The sequence below is a fragment of the Galleria mellonella genome, unplaced genomic scaffold (genome assembly GCF_026898425.1).
Source record: "Galleria mellonella isolate WM207_F2 unplaced genomic scaffold, CSIRO_AGI_GalMel_v1 utg171, whole genome shotgun sequence".
Lineage (NCBI taxonomy): Eukaryota > Metazoa > Arthropoda > Insecta > Lepidoptera > Pyralidae > Galleria > Galleria mellonella.
Genome location: NW_026442014.1, coordinates 1364169 through 1385724, shown reverse-complemented (window position 1 = coordinate 1385724; position 21556 = coordinate 1364169). Strand labels below are relative to the sequence as shown.

The 21556-nt window shown below is 35.3% G+C and overlaps 1 protein-coding gene across 1 annotated transcript; it reads left to right on the top strand.

Moving 5' to 3' along the window:
• The first annotated feature begins 290 nt into the window (after positions 1-290).
• Positions 291-2758, top strand: LOC113519994 (dnaJ protein homolog 1). Its single transcript, XM_026905254.3, has 3 exons — positions 291-447; positions 592-1436; positions 1670-2758. Exons 2-3 carry the CDS (start codon positions 606-608, stop codon positions 1901-1903), a joined length of 1065 nt encoding a protein of 354 aa, XP_026761055.1. The 5' UTR covers positions 291-447; positions 592-605; the 3' UTR covers positions 1904-2758.
• The last annotated feature ends 18798 nt before the right edge of the window (positions 2759-21556 follow it).

Sequence of the window (21556 nt, the reverse complement as noted above, 5' to 3'; positions counted from 1 at the left end):
TACTCGTATTTTCTTCGATAACCAGCTCGCTTCGAAGTTTGTCCAATGGCATAATAATTATTGCAGTTTTTCATAAATGTTTAAAGAGAACATATATTCACGTAGATATAAAAATTCAAGCAATGAGAACAAACTGCTATTGATGACGTGAGTAACGCGTATCGCTTTCTGGAATGTTTGAACAATCAAATTTATATTTATCCCTTTCTAACTAGTAAATTGTCCGTATTAAAGCTTATATTTTCTCTCTCTCTTGTATCGTGTGAAGGTCCCAGAATGTTCTAGACGTTTTATTGTATATATTTTGGCGCGACAACAGCGCTGCGTTTCATTCAATTATTGAAATTGCTATAGTGAAGTGTCGTGTTGTGAATTTTAGAGTTAAGCATAATTTTCTTAATTTTACCATTGGATTGTTCTACTGTATTCTTCAGATCATAGTTAGTTGTAAGTATAAAGAAATTTTATAATTTTATCTTTATAAATATTTATATCTTTGCCAAAAAACCCTTTCGTCTGTTGAATCGGATCATCGTCCATTTCCTAAAAAGGTGTCAATCATGAACTCATACAATACGGTTTTTGTTACAGGATAAGTTTTCACAATGGGGAAAAATTACTATAAAATATTAGGACTTACAAAAGGTGCTACAGACGATGAGATCAAAAAGGCATACCGCAAGTTGGCATTGAAATACCATCCGGACAAGAACAAATCTGCTGGCGCAGAAGAGAGGTTCAAGGAAGTGGCAGAGGCTTACGAAGTATTGTCTGATAAGAAGAAGAGGGAAATTTACGATGCGCACGGCGAGGAAGGGTTGAAGGGCGGAATGGGCAACCAGAACGGACCTGGTGGCGGTCAATCATTCTCGTATACCTTCCATGGAGATCCGAGGGCGACGTTTGCACAGTTCTTCGGTTCAGCGAGCCCCTTCCAGGCCTTTTTCGATCTGAACGGCAGCGGCGGTGGGGGCACCACCATGTTCTTTGACCGTGACATGGACGTCGATATGGATCCGTTTGCCAACATGGGAATGGGGCAGACGCGGCCTGGTGGACCCGGTGGTGCCTTCCGCAGTCACAGTTTCAACTTCCACGGCTCGCCAAGTAGGAAAGAGAAGACTCAGGATCCGCCCATTGAGCACGATCTCTATGTGTCTCTGGAGGATATCGCCCGCGGATGTGTAAAGAAAATGAAGATCTCGCGCCGCGTTATACAACCTGACGGTACATCCAAGAAAGAGGATAAGGTACTCACCATTCATGTGAAACCTGGATGGAAAGCTGGCACAAAGATCACGTTCCAGAAAGAAGGTGACCAAGGCAGGAATAAGATACCAGCTGACATTGTTTTCATCATCAGAGATAAGCCACACCCACTCTTCAAGAGGGAAGGCAGTGACATTAGATATACTGCAAAAATCTCACTCAAACAGGTATGTTTGATGCTTAATTTTTTTTTTATCATTTTATATTATTTTATTATTGTATGACTTATTAATATTTCTGATCAGTATAAACACAAAAAAAATATACTTTCTCAAAAAATCAAATGCATTGTTGTCAAATTGATTAACATACAATAGTGTTAATTGATCAGTTGACTGTCAACATATGACTCATATATTTTTCCATACAAACATCGTAACCTACTTGTGTTTTGTTCCAGGCGTTATGTGGTACAATAATCGAAGTTCCTACCATGTCTGGAGATAAACTAACAGTGAACCTGCAAGGAGAAGTAGTCAAACCACACACTGTGAAGAGATTCCCAGGGTATGGGCTGCCGTTCCCCAAGGAGCCGACGAGGAAAGGTGACCTGTTGGTTGCGTTCGATATCAAATTCCCCGACCGCATCAGTTCTGGTGTAAAAGAAATATTAACAGATACTCTACCCAATTAATGTAGCAACAAGACTGCCGAATATCTTATTAAGAGATGTGTATACAGTGATATTTTAACATCCTTATAAATAATTTAAGTATCTAATAATCTGTGCTCGGCCACATGCTGAGTAGGCCTTCAGCATGCATTTGGCTGACTGTAGACAACCAGGTGTTAGAGTATAATTGTCTATGCTCAAATCTTAATGAGACATTCCTGGAGTTTGTAGGATCTTATTTACTCATGTTGCCTAATTATGTTGGAGATGTTACCCTCATTGATTCCAATGTAACATTTCGCTTGTAGGACTGTGTGCGTGAATTAGCCAAATTTGACTGAGTGGGTAGTGACTTCTGCGTTCTAGTAGGGGTACTTGGAATGCTTGAGACACACTTTGTTCTATTAATGTCTGTGAGATTGTATTTAATATTAAAAAATAAGTTGTAAATATTTTGTACTGTTATGTAAATACATAGTGATCTTTATAACAGTGATTGTAAGTTTTAGGTTCCGATAATTGTAATGTGAAAGTGAATATTTTCGACATTTTGTAAATTATGACTGTACATTTGAGGCCTATAAAATAAAAGGTAGCTAAATGCCATAAAATCTATTTCATTTTCATTCTGTATTCAAATATTTCACTTAATTAAAATTCAAATTATTACTAATATTCTAATTTCCTGTAATCTGATTTAAAATATAGAATATTGTTCCATATCCTTGACAAAATATTAGTGGTGGTTTTTGAACATTGATAGAGTTGGATTTAGCTGTCTTTGATTTTATGGGCCTCGTTTGTAAAATGATGACAAAAAAAAAACTTATCACTTATAATTGCTGTTTAATACTAATAAACAAGTTTAAAAAGTTATCGTGTTTAATTTTTTCAAGAATTGTCGCTAGACTCGCATATTTGATATCGCCGCATCGTGTAGATGGCGCCGGCCCACGTAAAAATCTATTTTGGTTGATAAATATTAGGAAGAAACTTCACGTGGGCTGTGCAGGAATCTTGACGGGTAGTGATATTATGATTTTGCTTAGTTGTGCATTAGGTTTCAAAACAGATGTTTTTGTTTTGCGGTGAGCAGTCTATGATTGGGGCTCGATACTAAAAATAAACTTGCTATTTGTCGATTTTGCGGTTATGTTGTCTAAGGTAGGTGTTATAGTTTGTTTCAACCTTAGATAATGAAGTATATAAAAAGGTATCTTAAAAATGAACCTTCATGGCATCAATCGTACTTTTTTAAAATAAGAAAATTAAAAATAATAAGAAATGTATTCATGAAAAATTCTGATGCTTCGTAGTTATAACTCCTATTAAGATTAATATAAAATACTTATGAAATATTTTTCTCCCTTTACATGAACTGGTAATATCTTATGATAAGGCTGTATGGCCCGTGCTCTTTGCCTGTCCATTTTAGACGGATTTTAAAACGACAACACAAAAAATGTTACATTAACATACGTGTCTCATTTAAAATAATTGAAAATAACATTTAAAAATAAAACCAAAATACAATTTACATAAATAACCATTAATTGTTGACATTATTAAGTTGCTAAATGAAAATATAACAAAACATTAATCAATATTTTTGATTTCTGTTATTATTGAACATAAGTCGGTAATTTTTTTTTGTTATGTCAATTATTAATTTGTTTGCATTTTCGCTGAGTTTTATTGGAAAAACTCAGCGTAGAATAATCACATGTTGTGTTACAATTAAAAAAAAAAGCTAATAAATTATTGTCTCAATATGATTGTACAGAACATTTATACACAATGATAATTAGAACATTAGAATTAGAATAAATTTAAATCTTTGTACTAGGAGCCATAGGAAACCACAGGTTAAATAAATCCGCATACTTATCTTCTTGTTTTTATTACACCAATACTTCGAACGTCATTGACAATTCTATTTATTGTTTTGTTATTGTTTACAAATGTTAAAAAAAAAAATACTGAAATATAAATAATTGGGCACATGAAAAAATTTATAGAGCTATAATGACAAGGTATTCAACAGTGTAGGTATACACAGAGACAGCTGAAACAAATTCATAATAAGTGAAATTAATTCATGGCGGCGTGTTGGCACGATACAGTGTGGCGGGAGCCGGTCGGACCTTGGTTCCGTACTGGAGATGTGTGGCCACCAAATGCGAGGTTCGTATAGTCATAATATTTTGTATATAAAAATATCATGTCACAGTATTTGTGATTGTGATCCAGATAAAAAAATATAAATGGCGGAAAAACGTTTGCTTGATCAGCTAGTGTACTACAGAAACAAAGGACGATTGCTATGTCCATATTGGGTTATTTAGAAGGGGTACCTTTACTGTTTCCAATACCATTCAAATACAAACAAATACAATCCTATGCTATTAATATTCTCAACGCATTCGAGTTGTAAAGATGGATGGATGGTACAAGATATTTTATGTACTATTTTGTACGGCGAAGCCATGAGACATAGCTAGTGAAAATAAATGAGCTATTTGTCGACTTTTACTAGTGAGGTGAAATAATATTCGACGTAAATAAGCTATCGTCTTTTTCTTTTCTCCTCTACCCAAAGGTTGTCTGGTAGGTTGCTTTAGCATTAAGACCGCCTTTTTGTACTTTAAATGTGTAATATATATTTTTGTTCATTATTTTTTAAGTGATGCAATAAAGAGTAAATAAATAAAAAAATAATCATATTGTGCCAAGCATATTAGATCAGCCCAAATAAAAATAGTTTTCCTAATAGCTCAAAATAAAAATTAATATATTTTTATACATTATTTTTCATTGTCTGTTCCTTTGAGATATTTTCCTCTATTTACTCAAAAGAATATTAACGGACAGATATCACTTATTGGTAGATATGTACTTATAGTCCTATGCCATTTAGGAATCTTTACCGATACTCAAAAACTACTCATAAATTTTATTAAAGAAGTGTTGACTATGGTATATGCATGATTAACCCTATGCATATTGGGGGGAAAGGGATTGTTAGTAATGAAGACTGAGAATCCCATTGCTAGCAATATGCTCAACCAGATCGGCCTCCTCTCGGTTCCCCCTGGAAACTGTCATGGTTAATTCCCGATGAATTCATCATGATGGGCTAACTGGCCTGTTTTCATTCTCATCTATCACCCTTCACTGGTGCTCCGCCAGCGTATCCCGTTAGCGCAGGTGGAGTTACCATTCCATTTTCACCCATAAAAAAAAACCCTATGCATAAAAGTAACTATAAATATATAATAAACAATCTTTCTAGATGAATCGACAAGTCATATTCAATCTGTCTCAGTACTGGACCACTACAAACATTATGGTAATAAATAGCTAGCGTACAGTGCTTTCCTGAGCTACCATTTCACTCATTTATAAAGGTTAGTTCCAGAACAGAAACGATCCCATTCCGCTCATTTAGAGGCCGCATACACACACATGCGGAGGTCGAGGCGCGCGCATGACGTCACTAGCAAAAATACACGACTCTTTGAATATACGGGCGCCCGCCCCCGCGTTCGTAGCTGGAGAAATTCAAAGAGGCAATCTTGGTGAGTGTATTTATTGTTATTTTATTATATCAATAAATTAATTGTCGTATGGTCCCAGCATAGAATGGAGCACCTTTCTTACCCGTCGGTGTCGTAAGAGGCGACTAAGTGAATTTAATTGTCGATGCATGAGCAGAACGTTTCTCTTAAAATATCACCAAAGTCTTACTGCAAATGTCAGCCTTCCCGCCAAATCTTTTTTTATGCAACTTAGAATGGCAAACAAGCTGACGGCCCACCTGATGGAAAGTGGTAACCGTCGGTATAAATGGAATAATGATTATAAAATAGAGGGATTTGTAAAACCTAATGCACAAAGCTCTGATATACTGAATATTTGTTCCAATTTGGTATCGGGATTGAATAATAACGACAGAGTCATTCTTTCTGTAGGGTCAAATGATCAGAACCCTATGCAACTACTTAACAATTTAACGCTAAAATTAAATAATATGAGACATACGACAGTGTTTATTCTACAGGTTCTCAAAAGCACACATTTAAATGTTAATTTACTAAATTATCATATTAAAACATTAACACTTAATTACACAAATTGCAAATATATTTATTACAAAGATAATAACTTAAATCGACATGTGATGCGAAGTAAATTTTGCAAGTATATTAATTATGAAATTGACATGAATGACTATCAAAATAAATACTTGACTAGATTATACAAACCTTCATTGACAGATAAAAAAATGCAAGACAAAAATATGAACACCTATAAAAAAGGGACAATACCATACTATTTTAATTTAATAAAAAATAAAAATAAAATAGCAAAAATAGAACAATCATTTCTTCGTGGAAAAAGTGTATAAAGTTACAATTTTTCATCAAAATATGGGAGGTATTTTGAATAAAATAGATATATTTCAATCGGCTATAGACGAACTAAATTCAAAAATAAACAAAATAGATGTTATCTGTATAAGCGAAACATTCATAAAAGAGGGTTCTATAAATAACTTAAAAGTTAAAAACTATAATATAGCTGCCCATTACTGTAGACAACAAGAAAAAAGGAGCGGTACTTGTATTTTAATCAAATCTAACTTAGAATACAAAACACTAAATTTAAATGAATTTTCAAGTATATACGCCTTCGAATGTTGTGGAATAGAATTATCAAATTTTAATTTGACAATTATATGTATATATAGAACCCCTACTTCAAATATACGAATATTTTTTGAGCAGTTTACTAAAATATTAAACAAATATACGTCGCAAAAGAATAAAAAAGTTATTATTTGTGGCGACTGGAATATCGACTTATTTAAGGAAAATAAGAATAAAAATGAACTAACATCAATTCTGACAAATTATAACTTTAGAAATCACATAAATAAGCCTACACGTAAAAGGGCTTGTATCGATTTGATAACTAGTAATGCAGAAGATATTAAATCAGAAATACATCTATTAGCACTGTCTGACCACGAGACAGGACAAACTGTTACATGTACTATTAAACCGTGCAAAAGAATATACAAAAAGCCACTTACATGGTTTGAAAAAAAAAGAGACTACAACAAGGAGAACATTAAGAAATTCAAACACTGTATTTCGTCACTGACTTTCAATGAAGTATTTGAAGAAAGTGATGCAAATATTGCATTTAACAAACTCCATGACTTAATCACCATGTTTTATAACTTATGCTTTCCTCTATTGACAGTTAAAATAAATAATAAACCTGTGAAGACAAAATGGCTAACTAAAGGTTTAAAACGAGCTTGCTTAAATAAACGACGACTGTATTTAAAATATCAATATGACAAAAGCAACAAAAAACAGAATTTAAAAAAAATACGTAGAATATAACAAGGTTTTAAAAAAATGTATTACTAAATCACAACAATTAATAAATATGCGTTATATCTCAAACTGTAAAAACATATCTAAAGCAGCGTGGAATGTAATAAAAAATAATTTTAGTTTCAATGACAATGCTACAAACTTAATAAATAAAATTAGTACTGATACAGGAATATATACACACTCAAAATACATAGCAGAATGTTTTAATGATTATTTTCTTAGGTTAACTAAAGATAAATGTAACTCAAAAATAAAGACACCACAAAATATAAACACTATGTTTTTAACTCCAGTAAATGCAGATGATATAAAATTATAAACAGCCTAAGGAATACAAATGCTGTAGGTTATGACGAAATAAATACAAATATTTTAAAAATGTGTGCAACAGATTTATCAAAACCACTCTGTCATGTAATAAACCGTTCTTTTCAGCAGGGTATCTTTCCAGAGAGGTTAAAATATTCCGTGATTAGACCACTGCATAAAAAAGGTGATACGTTAAATTTGGCAAATTATCGCCCAATTACATTAGTCCCAATTCTATCAAAAATTTTTGAAAAAATTGTATATAATAAAATAAACTCTTTTGTAACACAGCATAAGATTTTAAATCCTAACCAATATGGTTTTAGAAAATCGAGTTCTACTACTTTAGCTTGTTTCAATTTGATCAATACAATCACACAAAGTTTAAATAATAAAGTTCCAGTTGCTGCTCTACTATTAGATATGAGCAAAGCATTTGATTTTGTTTCACATAAACTATTACTAAATAAACTTTATAATTATGGAATTAGAGGCAAAATACACGACTGGTTAGCAAGCTATTTAAAAAATAGACAACAGTGTGTTGAGATAACCCAAATTGTCGGGAAAAATAAAATAACAAACAAATCGGACTACAAAACTTGTAATGCGTGTGGTGTTCCTCAAGGTAGTATTCTAGGGCCTCTTTTGTTCTTACTATACATAAATGATTTACCAGAGGCGATAAATCATGAAACGATGCTTTTTGCAGATGATACAACAATTATTGTTAAATGTAAAAATGCATCGACTTTTGAAAATGACATAAATGAAGCATTACTAAGAGCCGTTAATTGGCTAGAAGCTAATAATTTGACTATAAACATAACTAAGACACAATTAATACAATTTCAAACATACAATAGTAAACATATAAATCTAAATATAAATTATAAGAATATAATAATTAAAGAAATAGATTCAACAAAATTTCTAGGAATATATATAGATAAATTTTGTAATTGGAAAAACCACGTTCACAACCTAAGTAAAAAACTTGATTCGTTTGTGTTTGTGTTAAATCGTTTAAGGAAAGTGGTTTCCGAAAAAGCAGCAATGTTAGCATACCATGGATATGTTGCTTCACAATTACGCTATGGTTTAATACTATGGGGAAACTCTGTCGATATTATAAAAATATTCAGAGCACAAAAAAAATGTGTCAGATCATTGTGCGGGGCTTATTTCCTGGATAGTTGTGAACCATTGTTTAAAGAAAAAAAGATTTTACCGTTACCAGCTCTTTACATATATGAAATTTGCTTGTTCATCCGAAAACATATTGAATTGTTTGTAATTAAATCCACAAATAGAAGTCAAAGACTTCAAAATAAATTAGAAATACCGACACAGAGACTTAACATGTTTCAAAGAAATAGTTATTGCATGGCTATTAAAATATATAATAAATTGTCTAATAATGTTAAAAATTTGACCAACACACAGTTTAGGAGAAGATTGTTTGACTACTTAATTGATGGTTGTTTCTATTCTGTGAAAGACTTTTTGAATAGATGTAATTTGTGATACTTGACATTGTAAAAGCTTATTAGTAATTGTAATTTGAATGTTAATTTGACTTATTTTGGATATTATAAAAAAAAAAAAAACATTTACACACCGAAATGGTAAATATTGCTGAACAATTACTTAACAATAACTTAAGATCTGCTACTGGCAATCACCAATATTTTGTAAATAAATGATTATTATTATTATAGAATTATAGAATTGCCTATAGACATGTGCAGTACCATGGACATAACAGAGTATATTGTTTCGCCCATGATACCCCCCATGCGTTGCCATTCCTGAGGACTCAGGTGTTATTCCTCTGTACCCTGTAAATTCACACCATATCCCACCCTTTAAACCGAAACACGGCCATGCAAACACATCTGCTTCACGGTTGAAACACGAATGGGACAGAGGTGCCCAAGCAATTGACTTTTGTACAAAGTCTCCCTCTGATAAATGTGGCAACTACCGGTAGAACACCCCCTATGGGGGAGGCCTATGTTCAGCAGTGGACAGTCAACGGTTGATATCATCAGATATAAGAGGCATAATACCAAATGGGGCTTGATATCGACAATTTGTTCGCGGAGAACGATTCCCGTATGCAATACAAACACAGAGGGGGGAAAGGGATTGTTAGCAATGGAGTTTGACAGTCCCATTGCCAACAATATGCCCTATTAGGTCGACCTCCACGTGGTTCCCCCTGGAAACCATCGTGAACAATTCTTGTTGAATTCGTCACGATGGGCCAACTGACCTGCTTCATCCTCACCTATCATCTTTCACTGGTGCCCCGCCGGTGTATACCGATAGCGCGGGCGGGGATACCATTCCACTATCACCCATTAAAAAAAAAATACAAACACATAAAAAAGTTTTAGCGGTTAATTTTTTTTTATTATTGATTGGTGAAAATGGTATGGTAACCCCGCCTGCGCTAACGGGATACGCTGGCGCGGCACCAGTGAAAGGTGATCGAACGAGAACGAAAACAGGCCAGTTAGCCCATCATGATGTATTCATTAGGAATTAACCATGATAGTTTCCATGGGGAACCGCGTGGTTGTCGACCTGGTTGGGTATATTGCTAACAATGGGATGCTCAGTTTCCATTACTAACAATCCCTTTCCCCCCGATCTTCAGCATTTGGTTAATGATTGACTGACATTGTGATGAACATTCCCCTTATTGTCATTTTTTTTTTAAATAAAATTATCATTTATAGTTTACAATAATAAGGAATTAGGAATTCTTAATAATTGCGGCCGTTGACTCAACAGGATAATTTTTAAGTCAACGGGGAAACACTTGGTTTTACTTGAGATGTGTTTACTAATAACGCTGGCTACAAGTAATTCATATTTTCGTTAACATTTCTCCTTAAAAGACACGCTAGTAAAAACATCACGTATACAAATGATATCTGTTACTGATTGTACTATTTTTTAATGAATGATAATGGTATGGTAACTCCATCTGTGCTAACGGTATACACTGGCGGAGCACCAGTGGAGGATGATAGGTGTGAATGAAAGGGCAGGTCAGTTAGCACATCGTGATGAATGCGCTCGGAATTCAGCATGATGGTTTCCAGGGGAGACCACGTGGAGGTCGACCTGACAGGGTATATTGCTAGCAATGGGACTGGTAGTTTGCATTACTAACAATTCCTTTTCCCCCCTTAAACTAATTGTACGATGGGCTAGCTGACCTGCTTCGTCTTCACCTATCAACCCTCACTGGTGCCCCGCCAGTGTAATATACCGAATGCGCAGGTGGGGTTAACATTCCATTATCATCCATTAAAAATAGGTTGACACGATAATTTCGTCACGACGGGCCAATTGACCTTATTTTATTTTAACTGGTATTGCGCCAGCGCACGGGAATTACCATTTCATTTTCATTCATCCAAGAAAACATAAATTGACAGTGAAAAGAGCAAAATATATGTAATTATATAATATCATTATCATAGCAGCCGTCTACTGTCCACTGCTGAACATAGGCCTCCCCCAAAAGGGGGGATTGCCAGTAATTGCCAAGCGTGGCAGGCGCAGTTAGCCTTTCAATGTAATGTCATTAGAAACGGCTCAGAAATATCTCGAGTCGGGGGGGAAAGGGATTGTTAGTAATGTAGACTGAGAATCCCATTGCTAGCAATATACCCAACCAGGTCGACCTCCTCGCGGTTCTCCCTGGAAACTATCATGGTTAATTCCTGATGAATTCATCATGATGGGCTAACTGGCCTGTTTTCATTCTCATCTATCACCCTTCACTGGTGCTCCGCCAGCGTATCCCGTTAGCGCAGGCGGGATTACCATACCATTTTCACCCATCAAAAAAAAAATCTGGAGTCGGGTTAAATACCTTTATTATAATTATGTATGTAAGACCACTAGGTTTATAATAATGATTTGTTTTTTACTGTCATAATGTTATAATTATTTTAATAGATAAAAAAAAAATAAAAAAAAAATAAACGTTTTAAGAGAGACGCTGCTGCCCATGAGATTAGAAGGGGTGGCCTATTCTATGTATATACTTGGTATACATATATTTAGTATGATATAGTATATATGGGGGTATCATGGGCGAAACAGTATACTCTGTTATGCCCATGGTACTCATGTCTATAGGCGACGGTTACCACTTTCCATCAAGTGGGCCGTCAGCTCGTTTGCCATTCTAAGTTGTATATAAAAAAGTATATATTATATATGTATTCGTCACGATGGACTTACAGACCTGCCTCCATTCTCACCTATCATCCCTCACTGATGCCTTGCCAGCGTATACTGTTAAAAAACAGCATCTTCAATATTGCTCTCTACTTTATCAGTACATAATAGTACATTACTGCAACAGCCAGCAACTGAGGCATTGATGGACAAACGTGCAAATGTGGGCCGAGGCGTAGCCGAGGCACACATACGTGAGTCCATCAATGCCTAGTTGTGGCCAAGGTTTGTATAGTGCTTTTCTCAAACAATGCACGGAAATCAAAAACACAATTTTACTTCTTAAGTTCAATGACGAATTACGAACAATAATAATTTTTCACGCACCATAATTCCTTTGTTTTTTTTTTCAATAAATAGTTTTCTATTTTTCTATTTGCAAGCCAGTTCGAAATTTAAATAAAACCTTTTATTAGTTACCTCCTTGGTAGCCATGTTCTGAAGTAAAAGGTCATTCCATTTTTAAATTACCGTACAGATATGAGTTTACATAATAATTTATCTGGCCGCAAAACACGACAGGTATTGATTTTCATACAACTTTTTCCGGCCGCTGCCCGCATGTATCTGGCCAGTACGGCAATTTTGATTTATCTCGAAGAAGATTATCAAAATAATGCTCACATTTCCAAGCATGTTTGAGAAAAAATGCATTATTTTTCATTCAGCGATTGTTGTATTGAATTTATCGCGGCGTTATCACAACAGACGTGTATGGAACACACCTATAACTCCCATATCATTAGATAATTTATTAATGTAAACATTTCTCTGTACTTTTACTTACACGGCCCAGCTTCAATGCCGTTAATAGACAGATAAGCTATTTGCCTAGATTCTAGAATCTTGAGATATAATAACTATGAACTAAATAAATAATACCTACATACCTAATGAAATAGTATTGGACTGCGAATTTAGATAACGTTACAACGGTACTGTTAATACGATGCATTTATTACGTAGCAATAGAGTTCATTATTTTACGTCGATAACGGTCCGGCGCAGAGCGTTGAACGCAGAAGCGTCTAGATTCACCGTGATATTGTTCGCGCTTGCTAGACGTTTCGAGAATGTTCCCGGGTACGTCCGAGGCGTGCGGTCGACTGGAAAACACCTCGTCTCGTATTGGCGTTGTGTTTATGTCAACACTATTGTAATTTTAATTTTGTTCGTTTACTAAAAATAGATCGCTTTGTTCCAATTCATAATGTTGCGGTCTCGCATAGATTTTACAATTTAAACATTTTAGCATTGTTTTTTTACACAGTAAGATGTGTAGAGTATTAATGAAAGAAATAAATATTTATTTTTTTGTTTAATTTTACATTTAATTAAAAAAAAAAAAAATTAGATTACATAGATAGAGAGTCTCCGTAGAAATGCTTCGAGAAAACGGGTCAACTTTTTCATAAATTTTTTGTCATTAATAGTTGTGAGTGATTTCTTATTAAATTCTATATTTATTTTGTCTTATAAATTCTGAATCTTTTTAATGCATAAATGCACTTATTTTATTTATTAAATAATACGTTGAGATAGATTTTATGCGTAAATATATAGAATACTAATAAAAAAAACGAGTCAACTAATTTGACAATTAGCTGACAAAAAGTTGACCCGTTTTTGAGGCTCGATCCTCTATCTATATAATCTAAGCAAACAATATAATATTTTTTTTATACAATTGCTTAAAAGTAATTTACCATTCTTAACTTGTAGAGTCGTTCTAATTTGTTCTAGATTCGAGTCCGGACCTAAATAGAATAACATTAGTTTTCAAGAAATACGTGTCGCAAAATGTACATGGACGTAATGGCAGTCGGAGATTGAGGTCTAATGTGGAAGGTTGTAGAACTTTTGGTAGTAATAATGGTGGTCAATCTTCGAGTGTTGGCAGTCGCACACATACTAATGGTAGCGGATTTAAACAAAATAATTCTATTTAAATAACCAGTGATATGGACTTCCACAAGATACACCAATTTCAGAAAAATATTTTTTATATTTGTTACCTCATAACTCAGTCAGTTATAAACCGACTGGGAAAATGATATAACCGAAAGATTTCAGACAATTCTAGGGTGGGCACGGCCTACCCGGCCCCTTTTAAATACGCCTATGAATGTACCAATTTGCCCTATCCACGTATTATTTTGTTTTTATTTAGCCCATTCGTTATATTAGATTGTTTTTAGTATATTTTACAACCACAATTGTGTTTTTGTTAGCTACGTTTTATGTATACGTGTATAATATGCCATAGATAATCTCAGGTGGTATTCTAAAAAGTACACTATGTGTAAACCAGTAAGATCTAAATTTGTATGATCACAGACGAAACACACACGTGATAGGAATAGCCGTCACGTGTTACGCAAACGTGACGCCAGAAGCAAAATACAAAAGGAACAGCCAGCTATCTATCTAATGTTGTCCACACTTCCACACTAGTATTCGATGCAGACAGTGTTACCAGGTTGGATATATTTTCGCAATTTTAGTTAAAAAATTTTCGTGTTGGAGAAGTGAAATAGGTGGAGAAATTTGAGTGTTATTTTCGATAGTTTTGGTATTATACTGGTTGGTTGGTTAACGTGGAAAAATCAGTATGTCGTTTTTTTTTTCGTCGTTTACGTGTAGTAAAACGTAGTGAAAGTAGTGAAAAGTTTGTGTTTGGGTAAATATGGAGAAAATAGTATTATTTTGCAAGCATCGAAGCCGATTTTGTGTAACCATTTTTCTAAACCTATTTCTATCTAAGGTTGCCTGGAAGAGATCGCTCTTAGCGTTAAGGTCGCCCATTGTTTTCTCATTGTGATTATTTTTTGTAATTATTTATATTTACAATAAGTTTACTATTGTAATCTTTTGGAGGACACAATAAAGAGTATCTATCTATCTATCTATTTCTAAATTTAAAATTTCAATTTAATATAACATCGAAATTTTTATTCCAAGGACCAATGTGAACTATTTTATTGACCAATGTGAATTAAATTGAAATTATCATAAATTTAGTTTATGATGGTTCATAAATTAGTAATATTGCGAAATAATGAAATTAAAAAATTAGATTAAGAAAGTTTTAAGGTTTACTAGAGGGAGACTGACTTTTGTACAGTCTCCCTCTTACTTGGGCAGCTCTATCCCATTCGTGTTTCTACCATGAAGCAGTTGTGTTTGCATGATCGTGTTTCGATTTGAAGGGTGGGATATGGCGTGAATTTACTAGGTACAGAGGAATAACACCTGAGTCCTCAGGAATGACAACGCATGGGGGGTATCATGGGCGAAACAGTATACTCTATTATGTCCATGGTACTGCTCATGTCTATAGGCAACGGTTACCACCTTCCATTAGGTGGGTCGTCAGCTTGTTTGCCATTCTAAGTTGCATAAAAAAAAAAGAGCTTTAGAGAAATGGTTACACAGAATCTGTCTATATTTTTAATTTATGTGGAAATAAAAATATTGCATCTGGCAATGCTGCCCACAAATAAAACTACACCGTCCTGAAGTTTTACACGGTACCCTGTAATTACGTGTACGCTATGAAGACATACGTAGTCGCTAATTTAAAACGTACATAGTAATAATATTATTATATAAAGCGTTTAAAGTGGAAAAAAAAATATAGAAGTTACCTAAGTATGTTTATATACTACTATGTAGTACTTCTATGTTTTTTTTATGGGTAAAAATGGAATGGCAGCCCCGCCTGCGCTAACGGGATACGCTGGCGGAGCACCAGTGAAGGGTGATAGATGAGAATGAAAACAGGCCAGTTAGCCCATCATGATGAATTCATCAGGAATTAACCATGATAGTTTTCAGGGGGAACCATGAGATTCTTAGTCTCCATTACTAACAATCCCTTTCCCCCCGAAGTACTTCTATGTTTAGTTAAAATTTTATTAGTAACCATTGCTTCGTATTAAGTTCGTGACATTTTTAATTAAACTTTTTGTTATTCAGTTAGGTGGTCATGTAAATATAAACAAAGTTTGAGAAACACACGCGTTTAGGTGACAGTCGTGTAACTTATCGATATCTTTCAAGGTAGGAGTAGTGACACGGAGGTCGAGGTCACGTTCCGATCGGTCGTGAACTTTTAAACTTTTGACATTATCAGTCGGGGCGTATGCTTGTTTGTCATTATAGTGGTATATAAAAAAATTATAAAATTGCGTTGATATAATAATGAGCGTATCACTGACCTTGCGGTGTATTGGTAGACACGTTGCTTTACGTAAATATAGTCTCAAGTTCAAATCTGGGTCGGGCAATATAACTAACTAACATATAAATAAATTGATTGCTGTCCAGATGTTTGTTGATTGCACATAATATAAGTGCTATATTATATTATAATATATAATGTATTTATTATTATAATGCAGTCATGTACATAATATAGAGTAGCAATGAGAGAGACAGAGAGAGAGAGAGAGATGCGGCTGTTTTTTTTTTGATAGGTGAAAATGGAATGGTAACCCCACTTGCGCTAACGGCATACGCTGGCGGGGCACCAGTGAAGGATAATAGGTGAGGATGAAGCAGGTCAGTTAGCCCATCGTGACGAATTCAACAAGAATTGTTCACGGCGGTTTCCAGGGGGAACCACGTGGACGTCGACCTAATAGGGCATATTGCTAGCAATAGGACTGTCAAATCCCATTGCTAACAACCCCTTTCCCCCGCAATGCGGCTGTTAGACCCCATTACTAATAATCCCTTCCCTCCAATACAGTTGTATTAAAAGGCTCTTTTTTCGTAGTCGCTATAGTAAAAGCGGTAAACCGATCTTTTTTTTTAGGGGGAAAGGGATTGTTAGTAATGGAGACTGCGAATCCCATTGCTAGCAATATACCCAACCAGGTCGACCTCCACGCGGGTCCCCCTGGAAACTATCATGGTTAATTCCTGATGAATTCATCATAATGGGCTAACTGGCCTGTTTTCATTCTCATCTATCACCCTTCACTGGTGCTCCGCCAGCGTATCCCGTTAGCGCAGGCGGGGTTACCATTCTATTTTCACCCATCAAAAAAACCGGTCTTTTTGTGGCTTCGTTACATTTGATAGTGACTTGAAAAGTGATTTAGCTTGTAGAAAGTTGAGTAACCGGTATGCATGTTATTAAAAAGGTATCATTACGCACATATCAAATAAATAGAAACTTTTTTTTATTATTAGGGAGGCAAACGAGTAGACGATCTACCTTTTTTTTTATGCAACTTAGAATGGCAAACAAGCTGACGGCCCACCTGATGGAAAGTGGTAACGGTCGCCTATAGACATGTGCAGTACCATGGACATAACAGAGTATACTGTTTCGCCCAAGATACCCCCCTATGCGTTGCCATTCCTGAGGACTCAGGTGTTATTCCTCTGTACCCTGTAAATTCACGCCATATCCCACCCTTCAAACAATGGGACAGAGGTTTTTGCTTGAGCACCTCTGTCCATTCTAAGTTGTATATAAAAAAAATATCCTATCAGGTTGACCTCCACGTGGTTCCTCCTCGAAACTATCGTGGCTAATTCCCGATGAAGGGTCATCCTCACCTATCATTTGTCATTGGTGCCCCGTCAGCGTATTCCAATTAGCGCAAACGGGGTTTACATTCCATTTTCATCCATTAAAATAAATTTTTCAATCATTTATCCACGCTCTCCGTAGTCACACATACAAACACTAAATTATTTATTTTGATAAGACATTATGACTGATATTGTAAATACATAAATTACTGATAAAAATTTAATAACTTCATCCGGATTATAACATCAAGCGAACGCCCTCTGTCGTGTGGGCGCATTCCGATTATTGTTTCTATTTATACTTGGATTGTATAGCAAAAAGTTGTCGATCCGCTTGATCGAAATACTTTTTATTATATCACAATGATAATGGAATGGTAAACCCGCCTGCGTTATCGGTATACGCTGGCGGGGCACCAGTAAGGGTAAGATAGGTGAGAATGAAAAGGCAGGTCAGTTAGCCCATCGTGATGAATGCACCTAGAATTCAGCGCGATGGTTTCCAAGAGAAAGTTTAGAGGTTATCATGCCATTTTCATCCATTAAATGAACCATGAACGATGATTTTCGATATCGATTATATAAAAATTGTTAAAAATAACTAGTTCTTACCCCTGACTATGTTCACGTGACTGGTCACACAGATAAAATAGGATCAGCCAATGTGTACGTAAGTGCATAACAAATTTCATATGGATTGATCGATCCGTTAAGGCACCACAAACGAATACATTTATTTATTTATTTATGATAACTAAGGATTATCTTATCAAATAAAATGATATGAAAAAATTTATTCAACATTCTGGGAGTCCCTTTATTTGGATCACGGCTTCTACGCAATGATAAAGGACGTGTTTCGAATGACAAGTTATCAATGACAGCGCATCGGCACATGAGTTTTATGATATACATTAGGGATTATTACGATTATATTGTACATGCAATTATAACTCTTTTGTTTATTGTTTTAAGTATACATTTTGAAATGAAATGTACGTGCTAAATAACACGATAATTATGCTGTCCTTTATTCAACTGACAGACTTCGGTTTGTATAGTTCGTTTGACCATAGATAATATAAAACTAAACTAGGTTTAACAGCCCTTTTTGGGTCTTCTAACGCGAGTCATTTAAAATGATCATTGATTCTAAGGTATACCAGAGGGAAACTTTGTACAAAAGTCGATTGCTTGGGTACCTCTGTCCCATTCGTGTTTCTACCGTGAAGCAGTTGTGTTTGTATGGCTGTGTTTCGGTTTGAAGGGTGGGATATGGCGTGAATTTACTGGGTACACAGGAATAACACCTGAGTCCTCAGGAATGGCAACGCATGGGGGGTATATTGGGTGAAACAGTATAGTCTCTGTTATGTCCATGGTACTGCTCATGTCTATAGGCGACGGTTACCACTTTCCATCAGGTGGGCCGTCAGCTTGTTTGTCATTCTAAGTTGTATAAAAAAAATACTACTACACAAGTACTGGATATGGGGGGAAGGGATTGTTAGTAACAAATAGGCTCATTACTAGCAATGTACTCTGTCAGATCGACCTCAACGTGGTTCTCCCTGGAAACTATCGTGGGTAAATTCTAGTTGAATTTGTTACGGTGGACTAACTGACAGAAATCATCTATCACTGGTGCCCCGCAAGTATATACCGATAGCGCAGGCGGGGTTACCATACCATTATCACCTATAAAAAAAAGTACTATATTAGAGGTATTTTCGGCTTGGTGTCTAAGATCTGTTAACAGGGTGCATTACCCTGACAGCTTCACGGCCGACTTTCAGGTCGTTACGCAGTCTGACCGCGTGACCAATGAGTCGTTCTATTTATATATTATATTTAAAAATGTTGGATGTCATTTCATTATTTGGAGTGCAAAACAATACATAAGCCGTTTTGGTTGAAGATTTAAAATCTTTTAGAGATAAGTTCACCCATGCTGATAATATTAATTCCATTTCATCTTATAAGAGCAACACGAATAGTAAACATTTAGATTAAAAAAGAGCCATCAAAATCGGCATAGATTTACCTAAGATGTTGTTTATGTAAAGTATCACTTACATAGTATAAAATAAAGTCGCTATCGCTGTCTGTCTATCCCTATGTATGCTTAAATCTTTAAAACTACGCAACGGATTTTAAAGCGTTTTTTTTTAATAGATAGAGTGATTCAAGAGGAAGGTTTATATGTATAATACATGCATAATATAGTTGAGAAACACTGATAATGTTAGAGCTTTCGTGCGAAGCCGGGGCGGGTTGCTAGTACCTAATAAATACTAAAAAAAATACAGTTATACTAACTAATAAGTCAAATAAGTAACTTATTCATAAAAACGTCAATGGTCTCATAAACCTATTCTAGCTATTGTTTTGTCTCTGTCTTTTATGCTATATTCCCAATTAGAAAGAAAGTGACAAAAACAGCTTAATAACTAATGTAAGTTTGTAGTAAATTTTAGCTTTAATGAATCCTTTTTGAAGACGTTTGTAAAATCAGAACTCATTAAGACTTTTTGATCACTTGAAAAAGATCATTATCTTCACTGAAACAATAGCAGTGACATCTAATAGGACAACGCTTGACTGCGGCACGAATGTTTTAGGATCAAATCCCTGCTAAAACCTATGAAGTTTAATATTCAGATTTGAAAATTTTAATAATTAATATTTTGTTCTACATGACTTAAATTGTGACAAAACCAGATGTTAATATCCAATATTATTTCTTAATATAAACTATTTTTTTTTGTAACTCCATAAACTAACAATGTAAATTTTATATATGGAAACACCGATTAATTTTGCGACATGGTAATCTGTTTTCGCTCTCTTCAATCCACCAACTTTCATACTGTCCACTGTGTATTTTTCATTTTTGTAAAATAAATTAATTAATTAAAACAATTTTGGCGCACTTGATTCTAACATGCGCTAGTGGTCCTTCGAGCCGGATATGAACCACCGATCTATGGCTAGGATTGATTCTTAACACCAGTTATTTTCAATCAATCCGGATCTTCTTCATCCTCGTACGAGGGTAAGGTGGGGGCCTCGGGGCCTTTGCCCCAATGACAATTCCAAGGGTAACTTCCCCAATTTTACATTGTCAGAGTTCTTGCCATAAGGCGAGGCGTGGTTTTCTTTTCAGTTATTCTCAATCAATCAATCAAGGTCATTCTGGGCCCGCCAGATGGTGTGGGCGGGCGAGGTAGGGGCCTCAGGGCGTACCTCTTTACTCCGGCTTCAGCTCCGAGGGCTACCACCTCCGGGTCACGAGGTTTTAAACCGACATACAGCAGATATTATTGTGTTTGTCGACGTGGAGTTTCATTTATTCTGAAAAGTGGCATAGAAACTTTGGACACTAGATGGTTATATGCCAAAATTACAATATTCAGAAAAAAACCAAAGTGATCGATAGCTCGAAGTCAAAGCAAAATTAAAAGGCAGTAGCAATGAACTGGTCATATAGCACGATAAATGGACAACCGATGGGGGAAGAAATATTCTGGAGTTACGATCTCAAATTATAGTCAGAGAATGCTGGTTGGTTAATTTTTTTTTTAATGGATGATAATGGAATGGTAACCCCGCCTGCGCTATCAGTAGGGGAAGATGCGCTATCAGTGGTATCCAATATATTTTCCAGGGAAAACCGCGTGGAGGTCAACCTGATAGGGTATTTTTTTTTATACAACTTAGAATAGCAAACAAGTTGACGGCCCACCTGATGGAAAGCGGTAATCGTCGCCTATAGACATGAGCAGTAGCATGGACATAACAGAGTATACTGTTTCGCCCATGATACCCCCCCCCCCCCATGCGTGCATGTCATTCCTGAGGACTCAGCTATTATTCCTCTGTACCCTGTAAATTCACGTCATATCCCACCCTTCAAACCAAAACACAGTCATGTGAACACAACTGCTTTACGGTTGAAACACGAATGAGACAGAGGTACCCAAGCAAACGACTTTTGTACAAAGTCTCCCTCTGGTAAATTGGGTACATTGCTAACAATGGGGCTATTAGATTCACATTACTGACAACCCTTTTCCCCTCGCTTAGAACTTATTATGGCAATCTAGAGACCTATATTAAGCAATGGAAAATTAATAATAGA

Coding starts and splice junctions, on each gene's coding strand:
- LOC113519994 (XM_026905254.3), top strand. CDS start 606: ATGGGGAAAAATTACTATAAAATATTAGGACTTACAAAAGGTGCTACA. Junction 1,437..1,669: donor CAAAAATCTCACTCAAACAG/GTATGTTTGATG, acceptor GTTTTGTTCCAG/GCGTTATGTGGTACAATAAT.